Source organism: Strix aluco, chromosome Z (genome assembly GCF_031877795.1).
Source record: "Strix aluco isolate bStrAlu1 chromosome Z, bStrAlu1.hap1, whole genome shotgun sequence".
In the NCBI taxonomy this organism is placed as follows: Eukaryota; Metazoa; Chordata; class Aves; order Strigiformes; family Strigidae; genus Strix; species Strix aluco.
This window is the reverse complement of record NC_133971.1, coordinates 64,694,404-64,718,692: the sequence shown is the minus strand read 5'-3', so window position 1 is coordinate 64,718,692 and position 24,289 is coordinate 64,694,404. Positions and strand designations below refer to the sequence as shown.

Below are 24,289 nucleotides of genomic sequence, written 5' to 3'. Positions count from 1 at the left end.
GTATCAGCTTGGGAGGACAGACAGCAAGAGAACCTTTAGAACAAGAGGCAGAAATTCAGCTCTTAATCATTTTTTTTTTCTATAGCATGTAATTCAGAGAGTTCTGATTGCTGCCTCTTCTCAGTCAGCAGGACATGAGCTGTCTCATTTCAAAAGCTGCTCGGATGTCATAGCTTAGTCCACTTTATGTGGCATCTGCCACAGACACTTCTGCACCAGTGGCTGGACCCGAGCTGCCTCAGAGCTCCCTGGCTCAGCTGTGAAGTGCTGCTGCGGGACCACCTGCCTCTCACCATGCTGCCAGGACATACCTCATGTAAACCTGCAACAGCCTCTTGACAGCCCAGACCCCAGCACCCAGGAATTGGGTCAAATCACACTATCCTTTGTGACTCTTGTTGGTACTCCACTATAAAAGCGTACTGAAGGCACATGTTGAAAAAGTTTGAAGTTTCCATTCAAGACTGGTGATGTTAAAGAATACTATCTAAATTCTGGTTGGAGCACAAGTTATAAATAGTGCAGAAATTATTTCCTGAATAATGGAAAGTATTGACGATGAATAATGGCAATATAGATGATCTACTTGAGCTAACCTAGCTTGGAGAAAAGCAGTCACTTTCAAAGGCTAATTTAAACCACCTTCAAATTATTTTACCTTCATTGCTACAATGCATAGCCCTGCAGGGTGCTGTGTTTTGTTTGTTACATACCTTAAACTGCTTCTACCTCAACACATTATAAGAAAGATTTTCTGTCATCACTCTTTCATAGAATCATAGAATCATTCAGGTTGGAAAAGACCCTTGGGATCATCGAGTCCAACCATCAGCCCTACTCTACAAAGTTCTCCCCTACACCATATCCACCAACATCTCATCTAAACCACCCTTAAACACATCCAGGGATGGGGACTCTACCACCTCCCTGGGCAGCCTATTGCACTGTCTGACCACTCTTTCTGTGAAAAATTTTTTCCTAATGTCCAGTCTAAACCTCCCCTGTTGCAGTATAAAGCTGTTCCCCCTTGTTCTGTCACTAATCGCCTGTGAGAAGAGACCAGCACCAACCTCTCTACAATGTCCTTTCAGGTAGTTGTAGAGAGTGATGAGGTCTCCTCTCAGCCTTCTCTTCCTCAAACTGAACAGTCCCAGCTCCTTCAATCGCTCCTCATAGGATTTGTTCTCCAGGCCCTTCACCAGCTTTGTTGCCCTCCTCTGCACTCGCTCCAGCACCTCGATATCTCTCTCGTATTGAGGTGCCCAAAACTGGACACAATACTCCAGGTGTGGCCTCACCAGTGCAGAGTACAGGGGGACTATCACCTCCCTACTTCTGCTGGTCACACTATTTCTAATACAAGCCAGGATGCTGTTGGCTTTCTTGGCCACCTGGGCACACTGCTGGCTCATGTTCAGCTGCTTGTCAATTAGAACCCCCAGATCCTTCTCTTCCACACAGCTCTCCAGCCACACCTCCCCAAGCCTGTAGCCATGCATGGGGTTGTCGTGGCCCAAGTGCAGGACCAGGCACTGGGCCTTGCTGAAGCTCATCCTGTTGACATTGGCCCACCGATCCAATCTATCCAAGTCTCTCTGTAGAGCCTCCCTACCCTCATGCAGATCATCTGCGAATTTACTAATAATACACTCTTCTATGTCCTTATCAAGATTTGCATGCTTTGCATGCTTAGAACAGGTTTTTCACAGAAGAAGTTACTTTAGCACAGCACTTCAGCTGCTGTTAGTCAGCTTTCCACTGGGAATGTGTGGATTTTAGTTAATGATTAATGCAGAACACAGCTACTGCCATTCTTCTTACCATACGCAAAGTATAAATGTTTTCTAATATGAAAATATATTCTTACAAGACCAAATTAGCTATCCTCATCAGAAAATTCACTATGTAAACCTGTGATAACTTCGCCAATTATTTTAAACTACTGATAATAGGAACATCACTTTTAATATTCATAAGTTAAAAAATATACTAAAATATGCCATTCTGAAAGAAATTATTACACTGTAGGAGAAACCATGTTTCATAGATATATGATTAAGGACAAGAATTTAATAGAATACAGTGAACCTTACAAATCATGGCTTTTCAGAAAAATTATCTAACCCTATCTCATTTTACAGACTGGAACCTGGTAAACCTTCAGTGTTGTTCTAGCATGGGATTTTGAATTGTCACGCACTGTTGGTCTCAACCCCTATTGCAGATTGGTTGAGTACCCTCCTGAGTACTCATTAAAATAAAATAACTATCTGAAACAATAAAACTGCTACTCTTTAGCTTTTCAGTTTCAGCCTGTTGCTCAACCTCCACATAATTTTCAGAGATGTTTATCACTGAGGAGGGAAAAGTGGTTCCTCAGCAGACTTTAGCCTCTCTTCCCTTTAATGTCACCCCAGTAGAGAGATATGTATCTAAGCATTGAACTACTTCTGCTTCCTAGGAGGAAATCTGCTATTTTGCTTTTACAGGCTTCTTGCAATGTTTCCATACAGTGACATACTGTGCATTGCAAAGGTCTATCCCCTGAAGCTGGTAAAGCCTCCTCTGAGCCTCTGGATGGTCCTGGTACTGATATTTCTTGTCACCTCCTGTCACAGCTACCCATGGACACTGTTGAGTGGCTCACTGTACTGGAGCTGCTTCACGATACATACTATTCAAAGATAACAGCAGTGTAATGGATTCGTGACCTGAATCCAACCATGATGCAGATTAAATCAAATTCTCCTTCTTCTCTTGACATGCTTTAAGCAAATCTTTTCTACTTCTTACTTAGGGAGAGGAAGGGGGATTGTCAAAGGGGTGGGGTGGGGGGAGGCAGAGGGAAGGAAAATCCTTAACTTCAGACACACTTTTTATTCTCAGCTTCTATCTTAAGTACATCCCATTTAGTTTAGTACTAACGGACATACCTGTTAGCTCCTTGACATGACAGGGCACCAATTTCCTTTTAATTGTATGAAAACTTAAAACTTACAACATGTAATACATATTTGCAGCAGCCTACTCAGAATCCACTTTGTCATTATTCAGTTAGTGAGTGTGTTGGCGCTTGCCAGAGAAACCAGAGCAGGGAGGAATTAGCACCACCACCAGAGGTAGCTGCATCAATCCCAGAACTGTACTGGGCTTCAGCACCATGCTGCTATGCCAGAGCTCAGTAGACCACTCATTTCCAAACACAAGAGTCTGACGGCCTGTCCTGTTCAGTTAAACGGTAAAACACCCATATAGTACAGAGGAGTGAGATTTTACCCATTTAACTATTTACTTACGTTGGAATTTTTAATATACTAATCCTTGCACTAGACTTGCAGAAATACAAGTTACAATCTTTACAATGGGTTCTTTTTTGCATAAAGAAACTTTGTGCAGCAACATAATAGTCTAGTCTACCTGGTTAGCACAGTCTTACTAGATTACAAGCAATGCATCTCCTGTGATGTTGTTTCTGATGATTTTAGTAATTTTAGTGAAACTGCTCATTTTAATCATACCAGCCCAAACACATTTATTAAAAACTACTAGAACAGTGTGGGTACTTTATGGTATTTGGGGCATGACATTCACAAGTGATGGCACCTTGAGTATTGAGTCAGTAGGCACCTAGAGCATAAATCTGTATCTACCGTTTCAGCGGTAACACTTTCCTCACTGCTAACCCAATTTTAGATTGTCTTTCTCCTTTGGTTCCTTGGATAAAAGGATTTTGACTAGGAAGACTCAACATGATAAACATTACAAGATTTTCAGTGCCTCAGTCCAAATATACCAAAACTAAACAATGCCACTGTACATATCCACACACACACACTGATAATGTCTGAAAGGACTCTAAGTTTGTCTTTAAGTTAGTCGGAGACATAAAGTGGAAATACTGATGCCATGCGTTGGTTAAACACTCTGGTGAACTGTTAGACAGCTTATTCCCTGGTTCTTCCCATCAGCAATGTTTCCTACTTTATAACTTGGAAGGAAACCTGAATAGAGTCTTCCCTGTCTGCAACACCTCAATTCAAATTCCACTGAAAATACTAGAATACCCAATGAAAACATTAAATTGTGGATCAAAATCTGAAGGCCAGAATGTCTGTGTTTTATAGGGACACAAACAGGTACATATTAGAACTTCAAAGTAATGACAGCATTACATTTAATTTTAATAAGCTCCTATGAAGTATGGAAACAACCTGATAGCCAAACACCTGCTTTTCTAGATGCCTGAACAGTATTTCAAATTCCAACTTCAAGAGTTCAGCTGAACTAAGGTTTTACGAAGAGCTTTGTGAACCTGAACAAGCAAATCTTTCTGAAAACAATAGTTCCAATATTCTCACTTGGATTAATTGCAAATGTCTACTTCCCTGTGGCAACACAGCGAGAGGCCATTTCTAATGGATTTTGACTCCATCTAACAATCCACACCCATCACAATGGTGCCAGATGAGTGGCACCAACTTAGTTTTAACTCACTTCATTTCAGGTGTACAAAGATTTTTTAGCTGTAAAAATCTATGTCCTAGACAGGTAAAATCATTCCAATCGTAATGAGCTACCTTTGTTTTCAGAAAGCTTTCGGTTTGTCAAAGTCTCAGTTGAGAGCTCTTGAAACCACAGTGCAGGTTAACAGTTCATACCTGCCTCAGGCATGTCAGTGCTGAGTATGCGGTGATCTTCAGTCTTTCCTCCAACACCTTCCACTTCTTTTCTGTTTTGACAGCAGAATATTTACTCTCCCAGTTGGCAATCTTTGCAATACTCAGAGCCAAAAAGCTTAGCTGCTGTTTGGACATTTATAAGGTAATGAAAACAAGGTAAAATAACTCCAGGAAAGGACTAAAATGCACAGCAAGACAGAGGCAAGGACTGCTGTGACCTACTCAGTTTCTACAAGCTTAGGGTATGTAATTCTTCGTTAACAAGTGTTCCAGCTTCTTAACATCCTCATAAGAAAAAAACCAAACCAGTAATAATTAGAAAACAAGTTTTCTTTCACATTTTCTCTTTGTATTTCATCATCTATTAACTGCTCTCTTCATTTGTTTGCTCAATCTTCTCTCTTGAACAGATTAAAAGCAAAGCCTAATGCTGTCAGCGGCAGGAGAGCTGCCAATCCTGGCGGTTTTAGTAGATCTATTAAGCTGACCTAAGCATGCTAATACTTAATAACTTCCTTCTATTCACAGCAGTCCTTTGCAAATATTCCTTTATCTCATATAAAAAACTAAGTTATACAGTTCAAATGAGTATGTATATATATACATAGTTCTGTCCTAAAAGAAGCAGGAGCATACTATCAGTTGCAACCTCTGCTGTACCAGAAGCACTTCTTGAGATTACAGAAAGGTCTAACAACACCTTCATGAAAGTATAACATTTCAGAGATTATTAAGAAGAAACCAGCACTGGACAACCAAAACAATGGTTTTTTTCAAGGATTTCCTACACTAGCCTATTTGCAGAGCAGATGTTCTAAACATATCTGAAGGACATCTGTTATACCCATCTAGTATAGGTTATCTCTAATTTAGCCAGAGGGAACCCCCCCCCGCTCCCCCCAGATTCTACAAATCACTGACATCTTCTGTCACTGTCATAGCAATTAATATAGTAGAAAATACTCTGAAGAATGAGAAGTGAACTACGTAACAGTATTAGTTGGCATCAGTGCTTATCAAAGTAAAAGCCTTAATCGTCCTTAATATCATTTGCCTTTCTTCAGGGCTCCACAGCTCCAGCTATTACTTCATGCTTAATCGAAACTAAGTTTTTAAAGCAACAAAGAACGATCATCTCTTACATAAGAGAACAAATCCATAGCAGTAAAAGAGTTTCAGTTCAACAAAAATCTTGAAAAAAAAGTCTATGAGGCTTCTAAAAGAAAAAACGAGAGTGCTTGCATCAAAAAGAGAAGATTGATCTTAATTCTTGTCTCCCAAAAGGTTAATGTCATTGTTTAGTCAATGTAATAAATATGCGCAGGGCGGGAAGGAGAGGGCACCACCCTAATGTCTAATAGGAAACATACTCAATACGCAGCATGATTTATTTAAGTGCGCAGTTACCTGAGAACTACTGTCATGCAAGTACAGAAATGAAGGTGGAGCAGTACCACAGCATCATTTCTCCAACCATTTGTGATGTCCATAACTGAAAACACTGGCTAGCAACAGCTGATTTTTTATTCATTCTCTGTTGTCAGGTTTTGCAAACAGTACTGGAGACCTTACTTGTTTTAGTTCATACAAAATTATCATACGGGTGGAAAAAATAAAAGAACCATGGTTCTGTGAATAGACAAGATCATATTTTAAACTCAAACCTAAACTGTCCCAATAAGAAAAGAAGCACTCATCTTTGTAAGGGTTTAGCATAGAAAAACTAATCATGCACATGCCTATTATTATATTTAGTGCAGAATTTATACAGCAGGTACTCCAGTGAGACCAACAATACATCAGCAACTTTGCACAGAAGCAGAACACCTACAGAGGAAAATAAACCAACCTCCTCCATCAAGGACTGTCCTGCTTCCCCGGAAAGAGAAATTACACTGAAGCCACCTACAGCAGGTGGCAATCATGTTGCTTAGCCATAGCTGTGGTGAAGCCTTCAAATAAAGGACAGCTTGGCACTTAAGATAGTGATGAATTAGGCTTCTTCACAACCACCTGAGTATATCCCTAAGCAATACTCCTCTGTGTTATTTCATTAATTTATTTCACATCCTTGCAGGGCAAAACAGTACTTACACTAGATAATGCAACAGCCTGCAGACCTCTTCTCACACGACTCAGTTCTGCCATTCTACTGCATGGGAACACCCACTTGTCAGAGAACAGAAACTACAGATGAGTTAGAGCATAAAGAAGGAAAGGAAATTCTCTCCTGTGAATAAACTTACTTAACATAAGAGAAATATGGCAACACTTTTTCCATTCTTTTTAAATAAACACTCTTGGAATCTCATCTGAATGATCTATGTGATGCTGATTAACACACCCATCTAATGAAGAAAGACTTCAACCATTCTGTCTCTAAATTCACATCTAAGCTCAGTTTTATAGCCTAACACTGGGTATTCCTGCATTCTTATTTTTTAAGCATATGGAAAAAACTCACAAATTAAGGACCTCGAGAAAAATCTAGTTTGCCACAGAAGACTATGCAAATACTAAAAAAAAGTAAATGTATTTTATAGATTCTTCTCTAGTGACATCTTGCTACCAAGTAATTCCCCTTCTGCTAAAAACCTTAGTTTGGAAAGGGCTGTATGCAAAGGTACTTGTGACATCTGTCCTCCAACTTATGTTTGTATAAAAATGGTAATTTTTTAGCAACAAATACAATTATCTCGTAAAAACCCATGTATTTGTTATTGAGGAAGTTGATACTGCTCCAAAAATAAATGTGTAAAAAAACTGTTATAATTTTTCCTTCAATTACTAACTCTAGGTACCATCAACACATAAAGGTAAGAATAAAAAAAGAAGAAATAAAACCATTATTTCATAAGAAATTTATAGTTTGTGCACAGCTGTTGATTTATATAAGTGGACTTTATACTGCTAGGCAACGTGATTAATATACCAGAAAAGAAAGTAAAAAGTAGGTCAGTGATAGAGGACAATGGTTCTTCAACTCAACTCTCCTCCCTGCCTTCAGCTTGACGCATAACATTCATTCGTCTTTTGGACCACTAAATAACACTGTAACTAGATGCAGAAGACAAGTATTAGTAGACATTATCCACCTTTGATGTTTACATAAAACTCCCATGATATCTATAGAAATTCCACAGCTGCACAAAACAGAGTAAGGTCTGTGGCAAACACAGCTTTCAGCATTTGCTCTTCAATAAATATCACAAGCGTAAGAGAGACAGAAAATGTTAACATTTTATTTGTTTTAAACATATAAAGGTTATAACTCTCTGAAACAATTCTTTTAGAGCCACCTTGTGGGGAAAATAAGCATTTTAAAACAATACATGTACTCTAATTGCTTCTCTACCAAAAAGATCTGTGTTCAGTATGACATCTTCTAGTACTCTTTTAAAAAAATAAGTGTCTCAGTCACACTGTAAACTTTATACAACATTGTTTAAACCACTGGAACATGAAGGAAGTGCCTTTATGAAAAACCATGTGTTAAAAGATTGGTTCTAGACAGAAAATATATATATCATCAAGTTAAAGACGTTATTTTGCTGAAGAATGCTTTTAGGCCAGATTCCATTCAAAGTCCACCCAGCTGCAGCCCACAAAAAAAGAGCAAAACCTAGAGAAGCTGAGGTTTCTTTCAGAGCTTGCTTGGCCAAATGAGTAAATCAGAAGAAATTATTCAATCTAACTAAAATGGGGTAACAACCCCACAAAATGAATCTATATATAGTAGTAGATTCAGCACTTGAAGCTGAAAAGCTTTTGTTCTTTAACATCCTTAGCGTACTTACCAATGTATTTAAAGTTTTGGTAACCTTCTGCTAGTTCTGAAGGAGTTTACACTAGTTGTTTATAAAGAACTCATTAAAGGACAGTTTTCTGTTTGTGTACACTTAAGTGAAATACAGGTTGGGCAGTCAATATCAGAATAAGTGGAAGTCATGATTCAGGCTTCATCTACCTACAGCAATCAAACATCAGCTGCTGCTAGATGTGTGTGTCTTGTCTATGAAGCAAAGTGCTTAAATTTTGTTCTAGAGAACAACAGCACACATGTAGTCCATATATCTTACTATGTTTTAACTTATGCCCTATTAAAATACTTAATTTACATAAAACATTAAATCATATTTCATCACATCTATCCAATACATAATTATCTTCTATTAGTACAAAAGTAAACTGGAGTATCACAGAACACTTTTACAAAGTGCACAATCAAGAGGTGTCACAGAAATATTCACTTTTTGGAGCTGTTACAATCAGTGTATGGTATAGACTAGCAGGCACCTCTGTTAATTTTTGCCTTTTAAATAAAGAAGAAAATTTGACAACAAAAAGGTCCTACGGTACCCAATACCTCTGACAGCTGTAACTAAACAGAACATACTGGCACCCAGACGTATAACCAGACAATTTTGCTAAGGCAAGCACGAGTATGTCAATTTTTAATTTTTCACTTCTACCAAAGTCTTAGTGAAAGAAGGTATACATGTGCGCTTACAGCTTTCCTTCCTCCTTAAAGATGACAATGAGATCTACTTCCTCTTCATCCTCTTCAAACTTTGGAAAGGAGCCCTGATTCAGGGGCACTCGCCTTAATGAGATTTTGGATTTCTTTGAATTTTGGATGTTCTTTATCAGCTACCAGCTGCAGCAATATAGCTTCGCTAGTAGTAACTATAATTCCAGTACGAGAAAGACGCTGAAAGAGAAAAGAGTGGAGAGAGAATAATGTGAGATACTTGCAAATGTGAATGAGTATACCTTTTGTAAAAAAGACCAATGGTATTTTTAACAACATCACCTATTAACAAAAGTCTTGCCAATTCCATTCCAACATTTCTTGGCCGTGCCATTTATAAAGCTAGGATGGAAAGTGACTGTTTTCAGACTTTACTGAGGAAAAAATGCTGCCCTGGATTATAAATAAGGCTTCCTACTTGGCCGTGGTTCTTTCCCCTGTGAGATTTAACACACAGAAGACACATCCCCTTTTATATTAACAACCCTTTCCCCTTGCATGGTCCCAAGGATAGCTTCCTTCACTCTCATGCAGATTGGAAGGTCTGGGAAAAAAAGATAGTGAGGGCCAAGACAAAGGTGTTAATCAAGAAACTTAATTGTAACAACTTCTCTTTCAATGCTTGTTATGCAATAGTACTTTGGCCTAAACAGCACACTAGTACTAATAATCTCAGGAGATAGCAAAAAGCTCTTCTACAGACCTTATAAATCACACACTGGCACAAGAGCAGCTCCTTTTAACGAACATCTCATTACAGCCTCTGTAACTCTCGAGTTAGTTTTCACAGTCTATAGAATAAAAAGCATCACTGCATAGAAAGCAAAACTGAAAGATGTCTGCTAGATCTTGCAAGTGTGCAACTAAGCAGAACAATGCTTCATTTAGCCCAAGCCACAGGACCTATTGCAAAGCTTCTGGACTTTTAAAACTGTGGTTGTTGCCTATGTAGCAAAGTTATCTTAAGTAAAGGCTGACCACCCCCTGCACCCCCATCAGCTTCCCAGCAATGGTACAGATGCTTTGGCAGTAAAACTCTTCATGGATCCAGCCTTCTCTCCATCATTCTCTGCTCAGCTGCATGCTCCACCAAATCTAACAGGGTCCTGAATGAGCCAAGGGCAGGCAAGAGTCAGAAAATACAGATATGTATGCCTTCAGACAGGTTTCAATAGTAATTACTAAAGAAAAGAGAAGCTCTCAATTTTCTAGGGCAGACATAGATCACTCTAGTTATTCAATTAGAAAGCAATTAATGGGGGAAAGTTACTAATTTTAGGGGACCGGTAAATATATGTAACTACAGTCTATATAATGATAAACTAACTAGGCTAGGTTTACTCAAGATATTGCTTCCTGTTTGCAATAACGGCAAGTCCTGCAATATTCTCAAGTTGAAACAAAGCAGATAGCTTCCCCAGCTCTCCTGTTCTGTACAATGACACGCTTGTTTAAACCACATACACATACAAAAACCAGGAAAACCAAAATGAAGTATTATGGCAATGTTTTCAAGATGTACTTCTCCAGGAATACAAAGGGTTTGCTTTTAACTGGTATGGATGAGAGAAAAAACAGACTGTTAAAGAACTTTGCCTTCTGAGAAATGTTGACTGAAAAAAGAGAATGTCTTCTCTTTACAAACAAAACATATCACATCTCAAAGAGGCTGGCATTGGCTTATACTCTTACTAAGTAGAATTTACACAGTTTTGAGATTAGTAGGAATAAGAGATGCATGTGCTAAGCATACTGGATTACCTTCAAAGAAAGAAAAAGTTTTCTTAGAACATAGTCTTTCAGACAAAGGAAAGCAGCAAGCGTGTGTTGTAGCCACACTACAGGAACAAGTAAACAGATGCAGAACAGAAAAGAAATCCAGCAGGAACAGACTAAGCTTGCTCAATCCGAGACCAAGCAGCGACACAAGATATCTTCATCAGATAACAGCCACAACCTCGGCCAGTTGAGTTGAATTATTTCACTAATAGAAATTCTGAGGTTTTTTGGTTTCTGGGGTTTTTTTGGTAGCAAGGTTTTGCCTGCTGTCATTTTTAAGTGCACAACAGAAGTGGAGACAATAACTCTTTAGGGTCATCAGGCAGACATGAAAGCTTTGGCTATCAATTAATTCAAACTGCACTTCCTAGTACACCTGGTCAGGTATTTGCATGTTCGTCACCAGCACCATCACATGGTACTGAGGGTAAATGCAGAGAACTGAATGGTGGGGTGCGACCAAATAGGATTTGAGGTTGCTGAGGAAGCTGGTTGTTATCAAGGTCAAAGGTCACTCTATTATCCTTAAAGGTCACTGTGAACAGAGGAGGGCTGTGTTACTGGGAAAAGATAAATGTTACACCCATCTTCCCAGAAAGGTAAGGAGAAGGATCCAGGGAACCCAGATCAATGAACCTCACCTCAGCTCACCAGGTATGTCTCTTGTGCAAACTTGCTCCAATGTCAGATTCACTAACTAAAAGAGTGTGACTAGGAACTGTCAGCTGTACGGTGAGACCAAAGCAGAACTACCCAAAGCTTTGGTATTTTATGAACTTCCCTAAGAAATGTATTGCAATAGTCAGTCAGGATTACTGACATGCCCAGTACATATGTCCCTTTCTTCTAGAGTCCTCCTCCCAGGTATGGTCATTCTAGCCCACAGCCTTCAGTAGCATTTTTAAGAGGCTCTACAGCACAAGATGACAATGTTGTCATGTGCAGCCACAGAGGATGAGGACTTACTGCCATATAACTGGCTGGCTCATCACAGCAAGCCAGCAAATGTTCCCCAAATCTCATTTTAATGACTACTTAGGGGATCACAAAAATATTTTCTTTGTGCTTGGTGAGAAAACACTGCAAAGATATACTAAAAACCTAAATACCTAAAACTGACCAATTTGCCTGGATTACAGCTTTTGCAACCAGCTGCGCCCTTTAAGATGATAGAAACCTTTTCAACTAGAAAGAAAAGCAAAGTTAGCTAGTCACTGCTTTAACCTCTATTACACTGAACTAACTTCTATGCTTGCAGACACAGTGTAAGTGATAAGCAAATGTACAAAGACCTACGCAATAAGGCAAACATTTCAGTTTTTCTATATATGTTTTTTCTGCTACTGCTGCTGCACCCCATTGACTTGGGAAGTCCATGATTTCAGTCATTCCTACACTCCGTGTGCGTCACTATGCTTTACGTGACAGATGACATTAAGCTTCCACTTAATCAAAGTCACAGGTTTCATCAAATGCTATATGCTGGTGATTTCTCTTTAGCCTTTAATTCTCTTATTCATGAGAAACAGAATAAATTAAAAGTCCTCTCCAAATCTATGAAAAAAGTATAAAATGCTGTAGTTGTTATCAATTTCCAAACAATTGTTAGGGCCTGAGGCAAAAATTGCAGTGCTTTATGTATATATGTTTTTGATTTCCAACAGTGATGCCTATAGGCAAGTTAAGAGTACGCTATCAAAAAATTGTTTGTATGAATTTGCTACCATGTAGCTGTTACATGCTTTTAAATCTTCTTGCTACATTTATCTTCACTTTCTCAACATTTAGTTAGACTAAGCTCCTAGAAGGGGGGAAAAAAAAGTCTTTACGATAATCACAGTCTTGAGATTAAGCTTTAATTTGCACTGATGAGGAAGAGCAGAGGGAGGGACAGACATACAAGAAAGAGCTTTGACCAGGATCATTTACTATATTCCATTGCATTTCAAGGAATTTCAATAGCAGAACAAATACTGTTTGGAACAACAAAACCAAAAGCTCTGTAGCACTTTTACTCTGCTGTACAGATAACATAAGAAAATATCCCAAAATGCTAATGGCTATACAGAGTACCCTAGATTGCATGAAACAATCACTATTAAAATCCAAGTGTCCCTAACTGGGTTCCGTACTAAACCACACTTTAGGGAAGAAAAATAAGGCAGTAATCCTTCTCCATCCTGGAAGCTATTCTGAGAATCAGCGCATTCACCTCTTCTCAAGTCTACATTTATGCACTGCTTACTGTCCTTAGAAATTCCTTGTTAGCTTACAATAAGCAGGGAAATTAACATACAGACCCAAGGTGGAGAAAGTCTTCACTAAGAAACTTACCTCAAGAGCAAACATTCTGTCCATCATACTTCTTGACGAGGTGGCATCAGCTACGATATGAACTTCCAGACCTCTGCCAATTAATTCCAATGCTGTTTGCTGGATGCAGACATGAGTCTACAGGGGAGAAATCAAAGGCAAAAAACCCACCAACAAACCATTATTATAAAACATGAGTAGCACAATGCCAAATTAGAGTACATTATTAAGTAGGGTTCAAACATGTATTTTCTATCCCTGACATTACTAGGGAACTCAATGTGGGTTTTAAATGCCTATCAAGCTTGAGACAAGAGCCTGTAGTTTACAAATATCTCATTTCAAATTTTATTATGAGATAATATCAAAGACAAATAACACAAGAATAATCTAATCTGTAGAGGATATCTGAGCTCTAAGCAATATAAATCGACTGGTTTTTTAGTTACAGAAAACAATACTTAATACTGTTGTGGGCCAACAGACACCACCATAGAACAGTACAGGAATGGCAAGGCACATACTTCCACTCCAAACAGGACAACGCTGCGGACTCCAGGGATCTCTGCTAATGCTGCTTCAACTTCTGGCAACACCATCGAAAATTTTGTTTTGGGAAGCACAAGTTTAGCTCCTGTTAAATCAATTTCTTGCACAGTGCTGCCAAGACCTTTGGGATACTGTTCAGTTACAATAACTGGAATTCCTAAGAGCCGTGCACCTTGGAGCTGCAAAAGGGCAGGGAGGAAAGCATACAAGAACAGAAATTATTAAAGAATGATAACAGCAAAGACATTGTTATTACCTGAAACTGAATAACCAGTAAACTGGCTGTGCATGAAATAATAATTTACATGTGTGATCAAAACTCACTACAAGAAAAAAAAAGCAAAAGCCATACCAGTCGTTGGCCCACGCTGATGATATCACCAAAATACTTGATGGCAGGCCGGAATCGCTCTTGCATATCACAGCAGAAAAACACAGTGCTTGAGGGTGTCAGGTTGCCCAAAGTAGTCATCTGAAAAACAAAATAAAGATAATGTTTTCTGTGGCAGTGAACACCCTTTCAGAAAAGCAGCAGAATGAGAAAGAGTGCAACACCTCTGCCAGGTAACAGGTTTATGTTACTTTAAGTCAAAATAGGAGAGAGGTTTCTCAAACCTGATTTTGGAATGCTTCTAAATTCAAGTGAATGAGCAGTATAGTACACTTACCAATAGGTAATCAAGACTCTATTAGGTGGGAGACCCAAGTCAATGTAAATGTACATAGAAACTTCTGAACCCTGAAGGGAAGCAGAGGCGCATACTGCCTAAAGTACTGTTTAAAAAAAAAAACAAACCGCCCAACAAAATAATTACGTTTCTCAAATACATTTTTAAATCCACAACTCTTAGAATGGACATAAAATCAGGATAAATTAAAAGTTAAAAGTCAGACTTCCACTTGATTTCAATATTTTATATACACATATTTTCAATAGTTTCATTGTGTAGTCAGTTTGTTTTGTCTATGACATCTTTTAGCATAAGTCTGATGAAAGTCCAAAGGCTAAAACAAAAGCAGAGAAGCTTGTCAGTACTATGACCAGAAACTGAACTGAATACATTTTAATGATAAAAATAATCTTCCAGAGTTTCCCTTGTACGGACCGCCAATGGGGTAGGAGGGAGGGTTAGAAAAAAGAAATCAAAGATTGCATTTTCTCAGACTTTGAAAGAGTGTTTTGTATTTGTATGAAATTACTTGCACTACCTGCAGAAGCAAAGGATAAGGCTTCAGCTGGAGGCTACAGGGAAGAAAGCAACTACATACTATCCTTTAGTTCTAAGGCAACTCAAAAGAAATTACATCCATTCAGGAGCTTTTAATCGAATTGAATAAACTGCTTCTGGGAAGTAGCCATTAATTGTATATATTTCATTTTCTGCAAACTGAGGTTGTGATGTTTTAAACTGAAACAAAATTACAGCATCTGTAAAACAGTATATTTTGGAAGAGCAGCGATGTATTTGGTTTATGCGGCAAGGTTTTGGTAGTGGGGGGAGGCTGCAGGGGTGGCTTTTGTGAGAAGATGCCAGAAGCTGCCCCATGTCAGACCTGCAGCCTGTAGAAGAGTGTAAGGAGGAAGGAGTGGCAGAGACAATGTGTGATGAACTGATCACAATCCCCTATTCCCCATCCCTCTGCAAGGCTTGCAGGGAGGAGGTAGAGAGGTTGGAAGTGAAGCTGAGCCTGGAAAAGAAGGGAAGGGTGGGCGGAAGGTGTGTTTACATTTGTTCTTATTTCTCATTATTCTACTCTGTTATTGATGGGCAATAAATTAAATTCATTTCCCCAAGTCTAGTCTGTGATGGTAATCAGTAAGTGATCTCCCTGACCTTACCTTGATCCACAAACTTTTTGTCAGGAGAACCCCTGTCCTGTTGAGGATGGGGAGTGACGGAGCAGCTTGGTGGGCACCTGGTGGCCAGACAAGCTCAACTTGCCACACAGGAACTGGGAATCCTTAAATATTAGTCCCAAATCTTTCATTGATTCACCATTATCTCCTGAGTAAAACACTTTTGATCTCAGTTTCCAAGGCTAAAAAAGTACAGTATTGGCCAGGCTGAACCGTACAGAATGGCCTGTTCGTACCGTTGTGAAAATGACTTGTGCCTTACAATTGTAAATGCTAAATTCCCACACCTCTCAGATTCAGTACACCACTACTGCCAAAACAGCAAACATTCCTAACTGTAGTTCTTCCAGTCCTTGAGGGCAAAACGGCCATACTGTTAATACAAGCAGTTACACAGGCAAATGCAGTAATGACCACAAAGCAGATTAACACTGGACCCACTGATGCCAGCAGAACACAGAAGAGCATCACAACAGGCAACAGGAAAATCTTTTTCACTAGGAAGGTACAGCTGCACAGAAACAGGTTACCATGGGTGGTGGGATCTCCACTCTTGGCGTTTTTCAGCATTCAGCAAAAGCAATAGCTGATTTGATCAAGAATTGGATTTGCATAGGAGTTACAGAAGGCAGCCTCCAGACAGCTCTCCCAAACAACACTCCTGAGATTCTACACCATGTAATACATGAGATCTGGGACCAAGAATGCTTGAAAATAAAATTAAATATTGAATAACAGCCTTGTTCTTGAACACCATCCATCTACGTGCTTGAACAATGTAGAACAATGCAATACTTCCCCAGTTGGTGGGAAGTATTAATGTGCAATTCAACACCACAGTGAGCACCTACCGTGAGCCATTCTAACTCTCGCACTTACTACCATCAGAGCAGTCAATCATGACATTTAACTTTCCCACTGCTCAGCAGCAAAAATAGAGTAATTGGAATAGGCAATATTTATAAGTGTGCTTCCCACTCAGAAAACATGTCATTTTGTCTTGGCATTTATATGACAATCAAAGACCATTATTTTCTTCTATAAATCATTCCACCACTTTAATTTCTTTAAGATCATTTTGAACTACTGCAAATCATCATGGATTGCAGAATGATTTACGTGGAGTTAGTCTACTGCCTTAGTATACACATTCCTATGGCAAGGCAGTGGATGGCACTAGCATCCTTAGCAGAGGAACAACTATGAATAGACTAGCAAGGCCTTCAAGCAGCTTCCTAGTCTGCCTCTACAAAAGGATCAATCAAATGCAAATATTCTCCAGAGATACCTACCTGGTCTGACCCCACAGCAATACACAATTTACAGAGCTCCTATACAATCCATCCCACAGCTCTGTCATCTTTATCTTGCTGTGTCTTCTCAACCACAGCTCCTTTGTTTCCATTTAAGAGCTTATTTCCAGTTCTGTCCATGGTGGATTCGAAACACAAGAGCATTACTATGCCCCTTCTTGTGCATAACCATGCACTAACAGCTATTACCATGCCTCAAGACTCAGATCCAGTCTCCCTTTAGTGTTTCCCCTCCCCTCCCTTATTCTAAAGCATACCTAATACTTTCAATAAATAATTTTCATTGCCCTCCTTGGGATGCTTTTCACATTGCAGTGCACAGTGAGGCACCCAGTACTACTATAACAGTAGTATTTCTCTGCCCGTAATACTTCTCAGCACTCAGCACCTCAGAGGAGATCAGTCAATTCACAGCCCTTGCAGGCCCTGTTCAATTTGTACTTTTCAGTAGACTAAATTGCTCTCTTCATAACTAATAATACTTAGACTCCTGAGGTGCATTTTAACCTTAAAATCATCCCTTGAACTCTCCCTCATCTTTTATTTGCTTAGTTGATTACTTCTGTGTTAGCATAGGAATTATTTCTATCTTTGTTGTTTCCATTTTAAACTACATCTTATTTCACCTTGTTTCTCCATCCTGTCATGAAAAGCCTGGATTCTGCTCTCTCAGATGTTTACAGCTCCTCCCAGCTTGGCACCTTTTGCAAAAAGAGTATTTGCCCTAAGTTTCGGCAATGACAGGGATGATGGAATATTTACAAACAGTGGATACAGAACAGATCTTATAGAGCCCAATTCCGTATTATTGATTTGACAGCTAAGCACCGAAGAAACTGACTGCCTTTCCAGCAAGGGAGCATCCTCATTAGATACTTTCACTGAATCCATAATCCCATGTGTTTATGACAAACATCACAGGGAGCTGCTTTCCTCTATTACCAAGTTAGTTTAATATGATTTAATTTATGCCTTCAGTTTAACACCAGTGGCACTCAAAAATAAACTTGGGTCAACTATATATTTGCTAAATAAAAGTTTTTACAAAATCTAACACAAATAGTTCCTCTATTGATTTTCATATTTATTTCTGATTAACTTCCAGTCTGAATTGAACCATGCAACATGTGGCAGAACAAGAAGAAACCTGAAGAAATAGATGGTGAGATGAAAAAAATTAACACCTGCTGGTGTTACATGGAGTAGCAGATGTGGGAAGGACAGAGCACTGCAGAATTTGAAACTAAGTTTCATGAACAGTAGCTAATGCAGTCCATAAATAAATTCACAGAAGTATCTACTAAGTATAAAGGAAAAGTATAAAGGAAAGTTTCCATTTACTGGTTCTTCAATGTGCCACGTAAACCCTACCACTCACTTGCTCTCAAGGCCATTCTCCCCTTCCACAGCCACTCTGCATCTGGTACATGGGACACCTCCACCTCACACATCCTGACAGTGAAAACCATGACCATCCACATCCTACCAGTGAGCTGGTGTGGGGGCAAACCTACACCCAAACATCCATCAAACCCTGGGCCAGCATGCCAGCACCTGTTTGCTTTCATTCTGAGGAGAGGCAGGCTGGGCATGGATGGTGAGCCACTGCAGCCACATGGTACCTGTCCGAAACCACCACAAAGATACATCTACTCAGCCAGTATGTTTTTAAACAACCTAAATTTAAAAGCAAAAAACAAAACCCCAAAATCCCAAATCAAGCCCAACTAAAGTTCACACACACAGTATATAAACTTTTCCATTTGTTTTGCTTCACCCCTCTGAGTTAGTCACCAGGACTTTCTTCCCTCCAGCTGGAAGTTATCCACAGCACAACCAGAATAGGTACATCAGATGGACACGTAACCTGATGCAAATCTTTTACCCAGCTAGAGAAGTCATCTCTAGGACCTTGTCCAGACCAGGATTTAAAGGTATGCTGTCACGACTTACATACAGCTTTAAATCCTACTCTAGAAAAGGCCTAGGTGGGAAAGGACAGATGTTTTTTCACATCTATTTCACCTCCGCTGATTGTTATTAATCATACAAAATGTGACTGATGAACTACTGTAATTACAGAATCAGCTCCACAAAAATACTCAAGCATACTGGCTCTTTATCTGTACTTTCCCTGGTCAAACTCCAGAAAACCATTACACATACAAAATGCAATTTTCCCCCAGTATTTGTAATGAACAAGAAAATGGAAGAAGAGAAATAATCCCATGTGACATCATTCATAAATCTCTTGCCAAGGTTACCCACTAAAAGGGCAGAGTGGAGGACCTTGCAGCATTTGTATTTCAAGGATGTCATAAAAAGACAACAAAGAAAAGAAGCTATCACATTTTCTTCTCTTTTATTTCTAAAAGGAAATCTGTAGGATTCGGTTTCACTTTGCTGCTTAACTTTCAAAGAAAAAAAAAAATGAAGAAATTCAGTTTCATGTTTTTCAAGGGAAAAACAGGTTACAAGTGTTTCAACTTAGCAGTATAAATATTTATTTTATGCTAAGCCAAAGTGCAGTCTTTCATGTACAATTCACCATTTAAAAAGGACAGATTTAGTTAGATAAACACATGATGTTCATATAATTAAGACAGTACAAAATACTTTAATCAAAATCCAAAATTAGCAAAATGTTTGCTGCAGAGTAAAGATGCACAAACAAGGAGTCCGGATATGAAGAAACCTCTTCCAATATTTTCAGTCCTTTTTTTCCCTTCTTTAAGGTTCCAAATGCTGCTTTTAAAACAAATGTATTTATTTAGAAACATTATATTTAATTGTAGCACTAATGTATCAGAATTTCTAACTGCACCTTTAAAAAAAAAAAAAAAAAGGCAAACAAATCCCCTTACCGACTGCAATTTATGCTTTGACTTTTTCTGGTCTTCAGAAAATGGACTTAGGCTCCATAGAGTTAATCTTAACTTGTGCTTCCAAAGCCTCTGAATGTAGCAATTAGATACGTGCAAAAAGAGTGAAAATCTGTGTATAAATAGTTCTATTTTATTTACCTTATATTTCAGCAACAATTAAGTATCATTCTGCAAGCAGCTTTCTGCAAGCAGAATACATCTGAGATGTCAAAGTGTCTTTTAAAAAAACACCCTGAAGTAGAGGTGCTTTATGCAATGATTTCAATAATAATTTTACCCTTTTACCTCTAGCATCATAAGGTTACAAGTTTGTAAACACAGAGCACAAGTACTGCTGAAGAGAAGTCACCCTGAAGTTATAACAGTGACTGTGAAATAGCTGCTCTCAGGCATATATTCGAATGCTGCCCAAACTCCTCTATTGCAAGGCTGTAATGAGTATAGCTGTCTTGTCTTCCAATACCTCCCAAGTGCTTACTGCTTCTCTCCCCCAAAGACAGCTACAGCAGTTAGAGCAAAACACAGTAGCTCTAATAGCCCTATTTAACTGCATTTAGAGCTAAAAGAGGTTAAAGTGGCCCTGCATTCCCCTGCCCCAACTAGAAATATTTAAAACACTTAAAACCCATGAAAAGCAGATGGCTCCATTCTGCTAACAGTCAGTCCCTCAAGATGTAAGCAAATGCCCTGCTCATCTGTTGGGAGAGGCCAAAGGAAAAATCTCTCCTCACCGCAAGTCTGTGGTTGAGGTGTTCCAAGAGTGGCAGCCAGGCTGAACATCAGGGTTTACTGCATCCACCAGCCTGCCTAACACTGGGTGGCCATTACAAGTTAAAGTGGCTGTTTTGCTCCAGGTCAGCTAAACCAATCAAATGTACATATATGAGCACATTACAAAGGCACAACTATGACTGGAGAGCAAATGTCCCTGTACAGATCAAGCCCTGAACTGGGCCTTGTGGAGTGGCTTTCTAAGGGCAACATACAGTGATTCCTCCATGAGAGTACTGTCCCTCCAAGTGCAGGGACAGGAAATTGAAACAGCCCAGTCAAACACCATTTGGTGCTGACATTTCTTGAGCCACTGCAACAAAAGGCATCCTTCCATGACAGGTCTGCACAGGAATCAAGATGGGAGGATATGGTTCCAGAGCTAATGGGCGCTACCATCCTAGGGGTTAAAATGCCATCCATAACTAAGTGCATACATATATTTTATAAAGCACACACATAAAAATAGTGAACTTATTGTCTAGGGATGTGGATGCTAGTATCTGTGAATCTTAATTTTAAACCAAATATGTTTCCAAATATGCAAGTCTAATCACCTCAGTGAGCAAAGGTTGTCCCTCTTGAAAGACACGTTCAGAATGGTATTTCAACCAACTATGCTGCATGCAGAGTTGACAAACCTATGTCAGGTGTAACTGCAGATAAAACATCAGCAGTGGGGGGGTGTGGGAGGGTGGGGAAAGGCACACAACAGTGGTAGTGCATAAATCAACATATAGAAAGAAAGTATAATCTTCCCATCAGTAAATCCTAAAGGTCTTAAAAAGTGCAGCTGTGACTGTATCAGACCAAACATTCCCCAAACGAATGATCTCAGAGCACCTGCCGGTGGCTTAAGGCAAGCTGACTGACATTATTGTGATGTCTCCAGCACATTCTCAGCTGCTGAAGTACATCAAGGAGGCAACTAAAATAATAAACAAGTACCATCCTTTTCATATCAACAGTTGCTATTGTCACAGAATTGCAACAGTATAGGTGAAAGCAGCTAATCAATTAGGCAATTAATGCATTAAATATTGGTTCATTCCGAATCCCTGCAAAGCTGCGTAGTGCATCTGCACCCCGAGAATGACGTATCCTTCCATGTCTCAACACTGACCTTTCACACCGAGATGTACATACATCCTGCTACCAACGCTTGGGCTGCATTTATAGTTTCAGTGCAGAAGTCATCTGCAAGAGAGTCTTTGCAGAGCAGTGATCTGCACGCACAGATAAGAAGCAAAATTCTGACCTGCACCACTGTTACACACCCAGATTACACAAATTCTGTTTTTAAAATCCTTGCTTGAATTATTTGCAAGTTGGAGGGGCTGCCCTTTCCAGTTTCTCTGGACGGGCCCCCACCCATTCTGTTTCCAACGCACAAAGGAGAAAGGTTGCAAACTGAATACAATGATGACAAATGACGAAGTTAATAATAAATGACACAATAAGTTATTAAACTAGTTTGGTCGTCTTAACCACTCTTTCCATACATAGGGTTATGGAAGGGACAAAAGACTCCAAAGGCATCCTTGACGTACAGTCTAAAGGAACAGGCCACCTTGAGAGTTTATGGGTTCAAGAGACTACAATTAAGCAGGGTTCCAGCAGAAGACAAGCAATATTTCATTTTTTATGACATGACTTTTTCAACTTGTTAGTAATGTTGGCTCTACAAACTAAAATTTCTTAGTTATAAATTAAGAAGTATGTTCTGAATTAAAGCAATAAATGTGTTTTGTTTTGTCGGGGTATTTTTTAAGTTAATTTCTTTGATGCTGGAGAACGAAAAAAGCAATTTTGGTTCAAGTGGAACTATTACAGTACGACTAGCACAAACCTCCAGTGTGCACAAAGATATCTTAGTATGAAACACACGTACTGTACTTGTCTGGCAGTCTGGTTTCCTGGTTTACAGCCACAAAACTAGTGAGTTAGGAATCTGTAAATCAGAAAGCTTTTTGGGGCAAGAAGGGATACAGAAATCGCAGGGACCTACAAGCCATGAGACCTAGCTCTGGCAGAGCCCTCTTTACCGGCACCCTCTGAGTTCCCACTTAGCGGCATCACCTCCGGGTAAGGCCGGCTAGCACCAGCCGCCTGTTTTAAAGGAGAAGTTATTATGTCAGCCACCAGGCGATTTTCCCATTCACGGGCCAAGTGAAGGCAAAGCCCGGTTACCAAACGCACGTGGCGCGGAGCGCGGCTGCCTCCCCGCCTCAGTGAAACAAGTTTCCACGGAGAAATCAGTCAGCGTGGGCTTGCGGGGCGCTGTCCACAGCGCCAGCCCGCTCCGGACCACCCGGCCGCCGCCGAGAACCCAGCTCGCTGCCGCTTCTCCCCGGCACGGTCCGGGGGAGGCCGGGCAGCCGCTGCCGGCAGCGGGACGGGGCTGCCTGCCCGCCCACCCCCACCCCTGTGGCGGCCAGCGCTGCCCCGCCGTCGGGTCTCACCTGTATCTGCAGCGGCACCAGGCGCACCTTGCAGCGCTCGCTGACCAGGAAGCCCTTGGGCAGGTCTATGTACTGGCTCCACTCCTCGGCGAAGAGCTGCACCACGAACTTGCGGTGCATGTCTATCTGGTCCCCGTAGAGGCTGAGGAACTTCTGGATCAGCAGCTCGTAGCCGGCGCCGTGGGGCACGCTGGAGGGCCGCGCGAAGACAGAGAAGCAGAAGAGGACGGGCACCGAGCCGCCGCCCGCTGGCGAGCAGCCCCCGCCGCCCGGAGCAGCGGCGCCCGCCGCCTCCGCCGCCGCCATCTTCAGGGGCAGCCGCGCCGAGCCGATCCCAGCCCTGCCAGCTCTCTGCGGCCCGCGCCGCCACTCCTCCTCCTGCCGCCTCCTCCCCCAAGCCGGGCGGGCGGCGCCGGCGGCCCCCAATCCCCGATACGTCTGCTCCTGCTCCTCCTCCTCCTCCTCCTCGCCATGGGGCCCGGCCCTGCCCCGCGAGCCCTCGGGGGCGCGTGCGCTGCCGGGGCGATTCCGTCGGGCAGGCTCTCCCGCCGCCGCTCCTCCTCGGAGGGCGGGTGCCTCCCCTCTAGCGGGCGGCCGGAGGAGCAGCCCTCACCCAAACGCCTGCCCTCGTCTGGGCCGACGGGGAGAGCCCGGGTCCCCCGGGGAGGGGCAGGCGGCGGGAGGCTAAGGGCACCTCCCGCTGCGGCGGCCCCGTCGTGGCCTCGGCACGGCGGGCAGGCAGCTCGTCCCTCGCCGGCGCGCACCCCGCTGCGGTGAAGCGGTGGGGGCGCAGGGGACCGGGAGCGCGGCGCGCCGTCGGGCGGTGGCGGCGGCGGGGAGCGGCGCGCCGAGCGGTGCGGCTGGCGAGGGAGGGAGGGCTGCCGGGCTCCGTGGCGGGGACGGGCGCGGCCGCGACCCGCGGAACTGAGGAGGGACCTGTTGATAGAGGCTGGAAAATGCCCGCTTTCTTTCAGGCATGATCCAGCCTGATCCTAGATCTGGATGGGGATCGGTTGTTCGCTCTCCCGGTACGGAAACCGGTTGTTGAGTGTAACACGAGGCTTTCTTCAGAAATCTTAGTTTCTGAACAGCGGGAGGTACACGGGCTGCTGCACGGTGAGGCTCTGAACCTTCTATTGCATCCACAGA

At 41.3% G+C, this 24,289-nt stretch overlaps 1 protein-coding gene across 1 annotated transcript; it reads right to left on the bottom strand.

The window, feature by feature from the left end:
• Positions 1-7,901: 7,901 nt before the first annotated feature.
• Positions 7,902-23,588, bottom strand: ISOC1 (isochorismatase domain containing 1). Its single transcript, XM_074813236.1, has 5 exons — positions 23,141-23,588; positions 14,204-14,323; positions 13,827-14,030; positions 13,324-13,440; positions 7,902-9,390 (listed from the first exon to the last, which is right to left on the bottom strand). The coding sequence occupies exons 1-5, from the start codon at positions 23,444-23,446 to the stop codon at positions 9,244-9,246; spliced, it is 894 nt and encodes a 297-aa protein (XP_074669337.1). The 5' UTR covers positions 23,447-23,588; the 3' UTR covers positions 7,902-9,243.
• Positions 23,589-24,289: the final 701 nt, after the last annotated feature.